Raw genomic sequence first — 12,808 nt, 5'->3', positions numbered from 1 at the left:
CTTCAATACTTGCGGGATGGTTACCTCAGCAACTATTGCCATGACACCAATCTCAGATAAGTAACCACAGTAACTAACCTCAGAAAATATGGCTTATCAGATTCGCCGATTAAAGGCAAGAATAACAAGAATTCATACTCAGGACGAGGATTCAGACGAGCTTGAAACACCTACTTCATCACCTTTTTCTAATATACAATATGACCGAGAAAAATCAAATTCACAAGATTTAAATTCTAAGTTTCTTGAAAAAAACCCAAGAAAAGAGTCTAAAAATTTCCGTCTAAGCTTTGGATTTGAGGAAAGAGATGAAATGAATATTTGTATAAAAGTTAACTAATTTTTATATAGGAAGATGAACAGGATAAAGAAGATTTTGTAAAAAAAAAAAATCATCTTAAACAGGATTTTCTAGAAGAACAAGGAATCAAAGGCTCTCCTCTTATGTATTTTATTTTCTTTATATTTATATTTTTTTTGACAAAATAGTCATAAAGTTTTAGAATCTCATGAAAAAACATCAAAGGTAACTCCAAAATACAATTCGGATTATTTATCTAAACTTCGACTATCTACACCATCTACACCTAAGGAATTTTGTAATATATATAAAGAAAATGTTGATATTGATAATTTGCATATAACGGAAAAAAATTCACAACTTTCTGTTAAGATTCCAAAGATCTTAGATGAAGGAATCGTCAAAGCTTTGAAAGAAAGGCGTCTAGAGAAAAGAGAGCAAAATAGATTAAACAATGTTTATATTCCCTTAGAAGATGATGATCAAATAATTTTATATTCAAAATCAAATGAATCACGATTACAGCGTGAAGATGACATATTTGATAATGATGGTATTGAAGGTAATTCATGAATTATGTCACAACACAAACTAAGAATTGCTAAAAGGGTTAAGAGAATATGTAGATGATAGAATTATACTTTCTAAAGACCTAAAAAAAACCCAAGATAAGCAAAAATATATTGAAATGAAAAATTCTATTAAAAATATGTAAGTGTTGTATTTATTTCTTTATCATGATATTTATAATTCAAAAAAGTCAAGATAGTGATATTGATGAAGATGCTTCAGAAGAAGAAGAATCTAAATGGGAGCAAACTCAAATACGCAAAGGTGTCTATGGTTCAAAGCTTATAAACATGAATTTATCACCTTCAAAAAAGAATCAGCCAATTCCTTTAGAAATACAAACATTTGAAAATTCAATAAATCGTTTGAAAACAATACTATCTTCTATGAAATCCGAAAAAGACCTCATGTTATCTCAAATTAAAACATTAACTTCAGAAAAAGAGGACATTTTCAAAAAAGAAGCAATTATAAAAGAATCTCTTCAGAAAGCATCACAAGAATATTCCAATATTCAACTAAAAATATCTGAAACTAATTCACCTTTTCGTGGTCTTGATTCAATGACATCCTATTCACTTAAACAATCCCCTCTTTCTCAAACTATTTCATAGTTTCTATATTATTCTTCAATTAAATATATATTTGAAACAATAATCTAATTATATTTTTATATAATTATTCAATTAATTTTTTTATGATATTCTTTTACTTAGATTTTGTGGCATAGAAAAAGGTCTTAAAAATGTGGATAAACATAATTTTTTTTATTATTTTTAGAGAGATAATCTTCTTTTCTACAAGTAATTAATATATATCCTTTTTTTTCTAGAAAAAATGGTTAATTTTAACATATAAGATGTTGTAGCAGATAAAAAAATTGGAATGGTTTATAAGATTTTGCCACATAAATATTCAGAAATTCATTCTTCACAATACCCAGACTCTCTTACACCTGAAGAGGTTCTTCTTTTGCTTTAAAAAGCCTTAAGAATAAATATTTTAGGCAAGACAAGTCTTAGCTCATATGTTAGGTGTTTCAAGGTTTCATAAACTTGGATTTCAAGGGCAATCAACGAAGATTTTAGACAAGAAAGAAATGTTAAATGAAGAAAATTTATGGAAAGAGACGGAAAATCATATGATAATTACGTTGGCAGGTGTTATAGATTATAAAATGTTTTATAAACAACATCCTCTTTTTACAATTGAAAATTCGCCTAGCTCTGAAGCTTACAATTATTTAATTAAACGGTTCTTGAACCAGCTTAATGAATTAACAGGTTTAACCATAGAACGTTTATATGCAAATATGTATGGAGGAGGATTATTTTTAATACCACCTATACTGGTAAATAAAAAAAGGATTTATATTTTATTTATATTTCTAGGGAATACATGATTATATTCAACATGCTCCATCTTTAGAGATGTTTGAAAATATATTTGATAAAAAATTTACTGGTATTTTTAATTTACAATATAAAGAAGATCGTTGTTTTTTGTCAGAAATTCTTTCCCTTAATAGTTTTATAAACGCATTGTCAAATAGCTCAGAATTATCTACAAACAGATTAATATCGGCTTATTTAGCTAATTTAGAGGTTTTATATCATCAATATGGCATTTATTCAAAGCAATATACAGCAGCAACTGAAGCTGCTAGCCTTATTCTTGGCCAGATTTCTAAAAAGATGCCAAATACTACATTTATTGTTCTTTTATTACCACCTAAACCTATTATTAAGAATACTTTATTACGTCGTGCAGAAATTCAAAATGTATTTGGGGATGATCATTCTGCTCCAGCTTTAAAAGGGTTCAGAAATATTTATCCACATTGTTTTAGTAGTAAAGCAGATTGTGAAAAGCTGACAAATTATTGTTCAAATCATGGAAACTGTGAAAAATATTTAGAGCAAGAAAAATGTTATACTTGTCGATGCTTTCCAACATTTACAAATGCTACAGGAAATGGGAAGAAGGTTTTTTACTGGTCTGGGAGTTTATGTCAGAAAAGAGATATTAGTTTTGAATTTCAAATGTTTTTTTGGGTACATTTCTTTATATAAAATTTTGAAATCAAATCTAATAAAAATATAGTCAACATTTTTTTTCATATTCGCAATTATATGGACAATCACACTTTTGTAAGTAAAAAAAGTACATTTTCAAAATTAAAACCATTTAGATATAACATTGGAAATGAAAAACTTAGCGTTATATTAACGAATATAGATACCGTTAAAAAAATATAATATTGTATTGGGAACGTTTAAATGAGTTTTAAATGATATAATTTCAGCATTTTTTTCTATTTAATGGGATATATATTGCAGATTTTATAAATTACATTTCTCCGCATTCTAATAAATTGAGTTTATAATACTATTTTATAAATATATTCATATATTACCTGTAATAACAATAGGAATTTTAGGTGTGTTACTTGTTCCTGTTGTTGCTACATTTTCCATTTTTGTTAAAATTGTATATCCATAAATAACTCGTCCAAAAACACAATGTTTTCCGTCAAGCCATGGCGCCGGCTTTGTAAGAATAAAAAATTGACATCCATTTGTATTAGGTCCTGAATTAGCCATTGATAGCAATCCAGGTGCATCATGTTTATGGACTAAAAAAAATTATAAACTTTATATATAAAAAGTAATAAAAAGGCTGATATTAACCAAATGACTCATCCGGAAACGTCTGTGACCCATAAATACATGTACTTCCTGTCCCGTTGCCCTAAAAATAAAAAAAACGTTACTTTATTATCATACTCATATAAAAAAACAAACATAAATAAAATCTCCCCCTTGAACCATAAAATCTTTTATCACTCTAATAATATTAATTAATAATATCCTTTTCCATTAAAAAAGCTGATTCTTACCGATGAAAAATCGAACCTTTATATCCCTGTGGACGACCATTTAATCCCTTTGTTTCTCCAGTACAAAACTGTCTAACTCTTTTGTTACAAAGAAAATATTAAGAAATACTTCTTTAAACCTAAAATTTTCTGCTGTTCTATTTATCCCAATATTAACTTTTTTTGAACAAAAAAAATCAAAAAAAAACATACTTTGGAAGAGTGTTTGAAAATAATTCAAATTTAATACGTCCTTGTGGTTGATTCCCAATAGAAATATCAAAAAATACTATAGGATTGCGCGGATCTATGTCTGTTGGTGCCTGCATTTTCTTTTATGTAGTTAAATTTCAAAGAATCACGATACCAAGATTGCTGCAGTAATTAATTTAAAAAATCTTTAACACCTTTTTAAGATTTTCATATAAGATTTAATCAGAAGAAATTTCATAATATCTATAAGTAGATCTTTTTTGAGAAGTTTTGTTCTATATGTGCTTTTTTTTTCGAAATTTTTAAGATAATTTAAGCCTTTTAGAGATAAAAAAAGGTTATCGTTCTATATCTTTTGACAAAGAGACGCGTTTAATGTATATTCCAGAGAAATAGAGACTTAATAGATAAATTAAGGAATCTCGAATTGTAGGTGTAAAGTTTTTTTTGTCAGAAAAAATGCTTTTTTTAAAAAAAAAGCAATTAGAGAAATCGCCATCTTTAAAATCTAAAGAGCCTTTGCTTGAAATAAAGCCATTACCAGATAAAAAAGATTTTTGGAAGCAATCGTATAGAAGTTATGAAGATAGTATGAAAATGTTGATGTTTGAGTCGGAAGAAGAACCTTGGCAGCTTTCCCAAAATTATTATTCAACATATGCTCCTATAGATACAAGAGGATACATAATTTCAGATCCAGATAGAAGTAACCCAACAAGAAGTAGAACAGAACGACCTCTTCAAACAATTATGGGGTTTGAAGAAGCCATTTATAAAAATAAATTTGGTATAGTTGTTTTCAAATTATAACATTTTTAATGTTTAAAAAAAGGTGACCAAAGAACTAACAGTATTACTAGTCAAAGCAGTTATATTTATCCAATGTAAATGATCCTTTTTATTTTCGAGTGATTTATGACTATATAGAATGAAATTTGAATATTCTGGAGCCAATGCATATTTACCTACTTGTACTTCTGGATCCTATGATGAATCATATGATAAAGAAACAGAATATGAGTATTCCACTCCTAATAATTCAAGTAATTTATCTAGACAATATAATAGTAATAAAATGTCAGTTTTTTCTATTATAGTTAAGCATTATTTAACTAATATCTATAGATCTTCTCAATATCCAGATAATTCTGACGAATTTTATTCAAGCACATCAAGCTCGAATCATACATACGGCTGTGACAATAACTCAGAAGGCAATTATCATCCGAGTATTAAATATAACCCATCACCATTAGAACGTTTGCCTGAATATCAATCAAGCAGATATAAAAGCCTGTACGAGGAATATGATCAAAATCAATATGGAGATTTTCGTTTGGCAATAACAGATAACCCAACGGATATCAAAACTTATAGGTCTCCTAGTAATGAAATCCAAAGATTCCGTTTATCAAAAGCTAATCCTAAGTCAAATAAATAATATTTAAAATATTTTTTAAATCAGCAGTTATAATGTACTATTTTTTTATGATAATATTAGTATTCATATAATTCTTATATAGTTATTATTTATTAAATATATCAATAGCTTTTTTGATATGGTTGAATTTGTTAATATAATTTGTTATTTTTTTACTATATTTCAATCAGTCCCGCAAAGAATACAAGTAAAATCCCTTCTTTTCTGAATATTATAAAGACAATTTTCATGATAATTATGACCACACATGAATACAATAATTTTCGGAAATACTTCATTTTCAATAAATAAATCTTTATATTCCAACAAATCAGCAGAGTTCTGTTTTGTATGCATCTTTTTTTTTCCTATTATTTTTTTTTCTTCAAAAGATGGAATAAAATTATCTCCTTTTTTAATTAAAGAGTAAGAATGTTCTTGTTTTACATCCAATACTTCCTCTTGTTGCTTTTTTTCTCCAAATGAGTGCAAAAAACTAATTATATCTTCAGGATTCCATATGTCTTTTTCACATACTCCACAACTATTAAATTGAACTTTACTTCCCTTTTTTTTAATTTGGTTGTCATATTTCATAAGCTTAAACAAATCTTTATGCAAAATGCTATTAATAATAATAAGTAATCTTTCGTCATATTTATAATTTTTAAAAATATTTATCAATAATTCCTTAAATTCCAGTATGGGTAAAGACAAAGAAGTTATAATTTCAAAAAATTGCTCTAAAACATGAAGAAATATAATTGAGTGAGAATTCGATAATGATGTTAAATTATATAAAGAGGTAAATATATTTTGTATTGAATTTTGCATAAATGTTCCAATTTTTTCTGAAATATTAGATATTTTCAATAAAGACTTATTTTCAGTTAGATTATATGATAAATTTTCTGACGACATTTTTAAAAACTGATTAGAAAGTTTCGTTAACATAATTTGTGATATTTTAATTATAACTTCTAAAAGTTTAATCCATTGAAATTTACTATTTAATAATGATAAATCAAATGGATTCAGAGAATCCTGAAAAATTTGATTCTTTTTAGAATTTATTTCAAGGAAATATTGTTCGCAAAGATATATTCCAGTAATAATATTTTTTTCAACATTTCCAAGCTGTTTTTTAATATGATTAAAATCCAACGCATTTATATCATTTACATATGTTTCAAGTTTTAAAGACATGTCTATTTCCAGCATAGATTCTGCAATATATTCTAAAATTTTTTCGAATGCTATAATATTTTTCCCTTCTAAAGATAATAAATAAACTATAGCATCAATTATCCTATAATTTTCTAGTATCAATAAAACATTATCAACATCTATATCATTAATATTTAAACTTTTTATATAATCTGTTACTTTTTCAATTTCAAAGCTGCAAAGAAAATTAATAAATAGTTCTAGTATATCTTTAGTTATCCATATTTTACTATTATTCTGATCATTTAAAGCAATGATATCATCTTCAGAAGAAACATTTTCCTTATTAATCAAAAGTTCTGAAGAATTTAATATGCATTTTAAATAATTATACTGTATGATTGGAATCTTCAGCTTTTTAAGAATTTTAGTATGCAATTCCGGTAAATACTTATCTACAATTAGAGAAAATCTAGTAGCATCTATAGAACATATTTCTTCACTATATTCAAGGATAATTTTATGAATTTTTAATATCTTTTTGTTTTTTGATTGATTTTGCAGCTGAAAAAGTTCTTTAATGCATCGAAATAACTCATTTGGCTCACTTTTATCTTCTATATGAATTTTGAGTAATTTTAAAAACATTTTTTCCTGTTTATAAATAAATTTTAATACTTTATAAAATCCAACTTTTTCATATAAATTAATTAAATAATCAATGTCATTGGGTCTATAAAATGATAAAATATAATTAATTGATAATTGACATTGATCTGAAATGTCTTGATTAGAATTTTTAGCAAGTCCGATAAGAATTTTTTCAAGAACAGAACCTGAGAGAAGTATAAATTGTCGATACTTTGAAATAGAACTAGCGATAAAAATATAAAGATAAATAATACTTTGAGAATATGTCTCTTCCTGCATTATTTCTAAAAGAATATTAATAATTAGTTGTCTGGTAATTTTTATTTCTGAAAAGCTTGAAGACTTGGAATTATTATCAATTTCATTTAAAAAATTGTCCCCAAAAACATCATCCAATAGTGATAAAAAAGCCTGTGCATTATAATTCAAAATAAGTCGTAAGTAAGGAAATGTAAGTTCTTGAGAGTCATCTGTATTTAATTTAATTAAGATCCCATTGTTTTTTGGCCATATAATATTTGTTCCGGAAAAAATAAACCAATAAATAGATGATTTAGCAAGGAATGAAATATTTTTGTTCATATCCAATCCGATAGGATAAATTCGCCCAGATAATGAATGTGACAAATATAAAAAAAGCTCATTAATCTGAGAAGCTAAAATATCTATATCCTCAGAAAATGAATTATTTTTTTGTTCTTGATTTATTTGAATATTTTTGTTTTTTAAAAAAAAAACAATTAAACCTAAAAAATGTATAATGGGCGTTATAAAATCATTAAAAGCCTGAGTCCAAATATATATTAAGATGTCATATAACTCTTCTTTGTGACAAATTTTCAAAGTCTCTTGAATATCAAGAGAAATAAAATCAATTTTAAATATAATGTCTTTAAGACGCAAATATAACTTTTTCTTTAATAAACCTACTATCATATCTTTCATAACATTAGGATGTATGATTTTAAGCCCCATTATCAAAATAAATGTTTCTAAAGACTCCAAAAATATTTCATCGTTTTTTGTTTTCTTAAATCTATCATATATATCATTAAAGAGGAAATCAGTTATCTTCATATTTATGCATGCTTCGATGCATACAAATGCTAATTTTTTTTTAATTTGCCTATTCGAAATTATATTATTTTTTAAACTAGAAGAATTTTCATCTAATATAATCTCTAAAGAAGTATCAATTGTTTTTAATAGTTTTTCCTGGAGTAATTCGTGACGTAAATCATCATCCAATGGAAGTCCAAGAATTATTTTCTCACAATTTCCTTTATAGTATAAATTCATTAAAGAAATAGCCTTTATAAACTCTTTTGAGCTAATAACTAAAGACAATTTATGTTCCCAATTCGGTAAAATACCTATAAAAACGTTATCCTTACACTGTAAAATACATTAGTTAAAGTATATTATAAAATTAAACTAATTAAACCAGTAAAAAAAATTTCTTTTTAAATATAAAAAAACTCTGACAAAACATAGTAGAAGTCATTAAATTTCTCTCAGAAGACTTATTAGTCATTTTATTTTGAATTAATTCATCGTTAAATGGATCCATAACTAACACACCTTTCGATGAAATATTACAGGAGAAAAAAGATTCCATAGTTTCTACATTTATTATAAAGATTTCTTGAGATTTTGATAAAATAACTAATATCTAGTCATATTGAGTATATATTGTATAACTAGTATATTCATTTACTGTCATGTTAAACCATTGTGATGCAAGAACAGGCTCTCTTTCTTTCCATTCAGATATTGTCTTAAATGATAAGGGTAAAATATCTTTAGAATTGCCGTGTTCAGAAGCTTTCTTTCTTATTTCAATAACAAACAAATGATTTTCTCGTGAACATAACAATCTGATCTTATTTTTGTTTATATCAGTATTTTCAATATCATTTTTCTTAAATTTTTCGCATGAAAACCAGCTTAATGTTCCCAATGTATATTCGCTTATTTTCAACGATTTAGGCTTTGTCATTATGAATTGAGTTTTAAGAACAGGAGTTGTAGAAATAATAGATAACTAACCCTTAATAAACATCTGTAAAAGAAAAAGAAATTATACTTTATATGATGTAAGTATTGCTATTAAAATTATTGAATCTGATGACTTTTTAGAATTTTTCATTGATAACGATGTAAGTGCTAATATAATATCTGATTTCTTAAAAGATGGAGAAGTTAAATAATGCCCAGCAAGACGAATAGAAAGTAGAGAATTTGAAATAATAGTCCTATTCAGAATATGATAAAAAGTCATTCCATGAATATCTGAAGATACAATAGAATAATAAGAGTTTACAAATGCAATATGACATATTTTTGAATTATCTAAGTGACCATTGTTATGAATATTTTGAAAAGCATCAGAAACTATAGGAGATATAGTTATCACAGGATTGGTTGGTATCCTGAGCTCCCAGACAAAAATATATCCTTTAGAATGACCTGAACAAAGAAACATGCAATCATCAGATATTGATATGGATGTTGTCGATCCAGAATCCATGGCTATAATATAATTATAATACTATAATAAAAGAAATCCTGCTTACCTTTCGTTCCCATTCCAATAATATGTCTAAGGACTTGACGATAATCAAATACTAGTATGAGCCCTTTAGAAGTTCCTATTGCAATAATATTTGATATCTAATACTATTAAACACAAAGCAAATATTAGTATATTATAAACACATACGGACATAGAGACAGGTGAGCCGAATTTTTCTTTTGAGAATTCTGTGAAAATTTGAGAATTAATTTCTTTTAGTTTACTCCAACATATAGCATCTTCAAAATTAAAGGATCTTTCTCCATCCTTAGAATCTTCAAAACTAGATGATATCAAAGAATCTAGTGAATAATTGAAACAAGCAGGATTAATTGAAGATAATGACATCAAAGATTGTGTTCTGGAATGTTTAAATGAATTTGTATCATCTTTTAATAAAAAAGAGGAATATGAGGCTGATTTTTGAAAAAATGTCTCAGATTTGTTTTCAAAATTACCAGAAAAAGATGGATGTATTTTTTCTACATTCTAAACAATGTTATTGATTATTTTTTTTAAAAAAAAACATTTATTTTCTCTACCAAAAAAGATAAATTTTCCACATTTTTATAATCATCATAATCTTCTTTGTTTTCCTTTTTATGTTTATTTCTAAAAGAGACCCCTTTCTCAAATATTGATGTTAATTGTTTATAATTATCTTTTTTTTTATTTCCATCAATAATTTCTGAAAAAAAAGATCTTTTTTCGCTAAAATCTAACTCATTTTCATATATTATATCCTTTAATTCTAATTTTGTGCTGTTATTTTCCTTGATTTCCTGCAATTTTAAATCCCTTTTCTTCTCCATCAAATTCATAAAAAAACATTGATATTTTCTAATTTTTCTATGATTTATCTCCAACTAAATTCCATATAACTACTTCTTTTAAAATTCTCTATTCTGTGTCTTCTATAGGCCTTTCTCCATAATATTTACTATTTATTAATCTGTTACTTTTTTTACAAGGTTTGGATAGTACCTTGAAGGTTGTCACGGGAGATAAGCCAGCCTCAAAAAAAATAAATTGAGCTATGATACTCTCTGATATATCCCTAACGTCTAAAAATAGCTCGGAAAAAGCTAATATAAACTGTACTCTAGATAAAAATGATGAATCAGATAATTTGACTAAGAAAGTTTTAAAAGAACAGTCGATAAAACCTTATCATATTATTGGACCTTTACTTCCAGAAGATATTCCAGGAGAAAAAGAATATGAAAATGAAGATAAGAATAAGGGGGATATAAGTTTTTTCGAAAAAACGGGAAAAATTAGCCAAATATTGAGCTCTGAAGAAGTAGAAAGCGATGAAGATGAAATTGGGCCACGTATTTCAGATTTTTTGAATTTTTCAGTAATTAAGGATGTTATATTATATTTTATAATAACTGTTTTTAAAGAATGTTAAGGAAGGAAGAGAACAAAGAGTTATAGAATTTAAAAAAATTGAAGAAAAAAGATCAGATGAAATTTCTGAGACATCTATTAAAACTAATGAAAAAAAGAGGGATGATTGGATGATTGTTCCTCCAGATGCATCTTATTTGAATAGTAGAACAAGCGTTAAAGCACGAACATTTAATACAGGAAAAAGTGCTCGATTAGGTGAATTTGGTGTCCAAGATATGAATTTATGGACCGAATCTTATGAAGAAAAACAAAAACGACTAAAGCAAGAAACAATTGGGACGAAGATACCCGCTTATCAAGTTAGTACGGAAAAAGAAACTTCCAATACAATATTTGATATAAAAAAACAAAAAACATCTGTAAGTTATAAAAATTATATTTTAGTTTTTTTTATTTTAAAACTCATATACTTTAGTTTGAAAATAAACGTCCTTCTTTGTATGATATGCATCTTAAGAAAAATAAAGAAATGATTGATGATCCTTCAAAACGAATGTTTGATCGTGAGAAGGATGTTCTTAATGAAAATTGTATGAATTTTGAAAAAAGACAAAAATTAATGGATTTTGCAAAAGATTTATCTCGTTTTTCATCGGGATCTTATCTTTAATTATTGTTTTTGTGATAATTTAAATTAATTTTAAATAAAAAATAACTCCAAAAGAATTTAATAATTTATTTTAATACATAAAACTAAAATCTTTATTATAAAATACTAAAATATAAATTATAGGGTATATCTGATATTTTAAATTAATGCTAAAAGATGAAAAAAACAAATATAAATGCTTTTTGATACAATCTTAAACTATTCTTTTAATTCTTGTTTTTCTTCATTATTCATAGATAATCCAAAATAGTTTCTTCTTTATATAGTTTGAGGTGCTCAACTAATAAAAAACATGATATAATCTTTTTCTCGTTAGATATCTTTTCTTTATACTAACTTTATCTCCTACAAAATTAATTTCTTTCAAAACTTTTAAAAAAACATCAATTTAAAATATATCCATATTCATAGATGTATCCTCTTCATCTGACATTTCTTGATACTTCATTTTATCTTCATATTTAACATCATTATTCGAATGTAAACATTTTTTTTCCCCAAAACTATATCCATAAATACAACATTGAGGACATTGATAAAGAATAAGATCTGTCACTCTTTCTTGAGGTTGAGATATAAAATTTTGAATATTTACAATTTTTTCACAAATACCCTTCAAAAACGAAATATTTGATTTTATTTCTCCTCCTTTTTCTTCTTTATCTACAAAATCTTCAATATTTTCTATAACTGTTGTATGAGCATCTTTTTCATAATAACATTCGTTTTTCATATCTACATCTTTAGAGAAATCTAAAAACAAATTACTATATAAACAGTATAAATTTAAATAAATATAATAGAATTATACCTTGTTTATGTATACCTTCATTCAAGGTTAATTCTGAGAAGGTCTCGAGCAACCTTTTTTTACGGTTCTCGATCAATCCATCTATAAGTTTATCATCTCTTTTGCGCTTGTTAAAGGCTGATGATTCAAAGGCCATTAACTATTATATATTTATTTTAATTATCTCTTAAATAGTATTTGATTCATTCTAGAGAAT

At 25.8% G+C, this 12,808-nt stretch overlaps 7 protein-coding genes across 7 annotated transcripts; 4 read left to right on the top strand and 3 right to left on the bottom strand.

Annotated features, from left to right (window-relative positions):
* Positions 1-88: 88 nt before the first annotated feature.
* Positions 89-1,485, top strand: PNEG_00417 (hypothetical protein; the record flags this gene model as incomplete). The annotated part of the gene is made up of 5 exons (XM_007874103.1): positions 89-323; positions 356-446; positions 490-863; positions 910-1,012; positions 1,062-1,485. The coding sequence occupies 5 exons, from the start codon at positions 89-91 to the stop codon at positions 1,483-1,485; spliced, it is 1,227 nt and encodes a 408-aa protein (XP_007872294.1).
* A 271-nt stretch (positions 1,486-1,756) lies between these two features.
* Positions 1,757-2,943, top strand: PNEG_00416 (hypothetical protein; the record flags this gene model as incomplete). The annotated part of the gene is made up of 3 exons (XM_007874102.1): positions 1,757-1,834; positions 1,878-2,222; positions 2,263-2,943. 3 exons carry the CDS (start codon positions 1,757-1,759, stop codon positions 2,941-2,943), a joined length of 1,104 nt encoding a protein of 367 aa, XP_007872293.1.
* Positions 2,944-3,220: 277 nt separating this feature from the next.
* Positions 3,221-4,078, bottom strand: PNEG_00415 (hypothetical protein; the record flags this gene model as incomplete). The annotated part of the gene is made up of 7 exons (XM_007874101.1): positions 3,221-3,237; positions 3,288-3,506; positions 3,562-3,622; positions 3,676-3,718; positions 3,771-3,842; positions 3,890-3,907; positions 3,963-4,078. The coding sequence occupies 7 exons, from the start codon at positions 4,076-4,078 to the stop codon at positions 3,221-3,223; spliced, it is 546 nt and encodes a 181-aa protein (XP_007872292.1).
* Positions 4,079-4,141: 63 nt separating this feature from the next.
* PNEG_00414 (hypothetical protein) lies at positions 4,142-5,429 on the top strand. The gene is made up of 5 exons (XM_007874100.1): positions 4,142-4,299; positions 4,351-4,749; positions 4,795-4,846; positions 4,890-5,039; positions 5,088-5,429. Exons 2-5 carry the CDS (start codon positions 4,422-4,424, stop codon positions 5,401-5,403), a joined length of 846 nt encoding a protein of 281 aa, XP_007872291.1. The 5' UTR covers positions 4,142-4,299; positions 4,351-4,421; the 3' UTR covers positions 5,404-5,429.
* A 136-nt stretch (positions 5,430-5,565) lies between these two features.
* Positions 5,566-10,596, bottom strand: PNEG_00413 (hypothetical protein; the record flags this gene model as incomplete). The annotated part of the gene is made up of 7 exons (XM_007874099.1): positions 5,566-8,595; positions 8,645-8,872; positions 8,918-9,244; positions 9,287-9,732; positions 9,777-9,873; positions 9,923-10,264; positions 10,318-10,596. 7 exons carry the CDS (start codon positions 10,594-10,596, stop codon positions 5,566-5,568), a joined length of 4,749 nt encoding a protein of 1,582 aa, XP_007872290.1.
* A 179-nt stretch (positions 10,597-10,775) lies between these two features.
* Positions 10,776-11,845, top strand: PNEG_00412 (hypothetical protein). Its single transcript, XM_007874098.1, has 3 exons — positions 10,776-11,135; positions 11,182-11,550; positions 11,607-11,845. Exons 1-3 carry the CDS (start codon positions 10,812-10,814, stop codon positions 11,799-11,801), a joined length of 888 nt encoding a protein of 295 aa, XP_007872289.1. The 5' UTR covers positions 10,776-10,811; the 3' UTR covers positions 11,802-11,845.
* A 230-nt stretch (positions 11,846-12,075) lies between these two features.
* PNEG_00411 (hypothetical protein) lies at positions 12,076-12,748 on the bottom strand (the record flags this gene model as incomplete). The annotated part of the gene is made up of 2 exons (XM_007874097.1): positions 12,076-12,554; positions 12,613-12,748. The coding sequence occupies 2 exons, from the start codon at positions 12,746-12,748 to the stop codon at positions 12,190-12,192; spliced, it is 501 nt and encodes a 166-aa protein (XP_007872288.1). The 3' UTR covers positions 12,076-12,189.
* Positions 12,749-12,808: the final 60 nt, after the last annotated feature.

The sequence above is a fragment of the Pneumocystis murina genome (assembly GCF_000349005.2).
Source record: "Pneumocystis murina B123 chromosome Unknown supercont1.1, whole genome shotgun sequence".
In the NCBI taxonomy this organism is placed as follows: Eukaryota; Fungi; Ascomycota; class Pneumocystomycetes; order Pneumocystales; family Pneumocystaceae; genus Pneumocystis; species Pneumocystis murina.
This window is presented reverse-complemented; position numbering and strand designations above follow the sequence as displayed.

Bases quoted from the DNA above. Each gene is read 5' to 3' on its own strand.
- PNEG_00414 (XM_007874100.1), top strand. From the start codon at position 4,422: ATGCTTTTTTTAAAAAAAAAGCAATTAGAGAAATCGCCATCTTTAAAA. The intron at 4,847-4,889 runs GTAAATGATCCT...ATGACTATATAG, and splicing joins AGCAGTTATATTTATCCAAT to AATGAAATTTGAATATTCTG. The intron at 5,040-5,087 runs GTCAGTTTTTTC...TAATATCTATAG, and splicing joins CAATATAATAGTAATAAAAT to ATCTTCTCAATATCCAGATA.
- PNEG_00412 (XM_007874098.1), top strand. From the start codon at position 10,812: ATGATACTCTCTGATATATCCCTAACGTCTAAAAATAGCTCGGAAAAA. The intron at 11,136-11,181 runs GTAATTAAGGAT...CTGTTTTTAAAG, and splicing joins CAGATTTTTTGAATTTTTCA to AATGTTAAGGAAGGAAGAGA. The intron at 11,551-11,606 runs GTAAGTTATAAA...CATATACTTTAG, and splicing joins TAAAAAAACAAAAAACATCT to TTTGAAAATAAACGTCCTTC.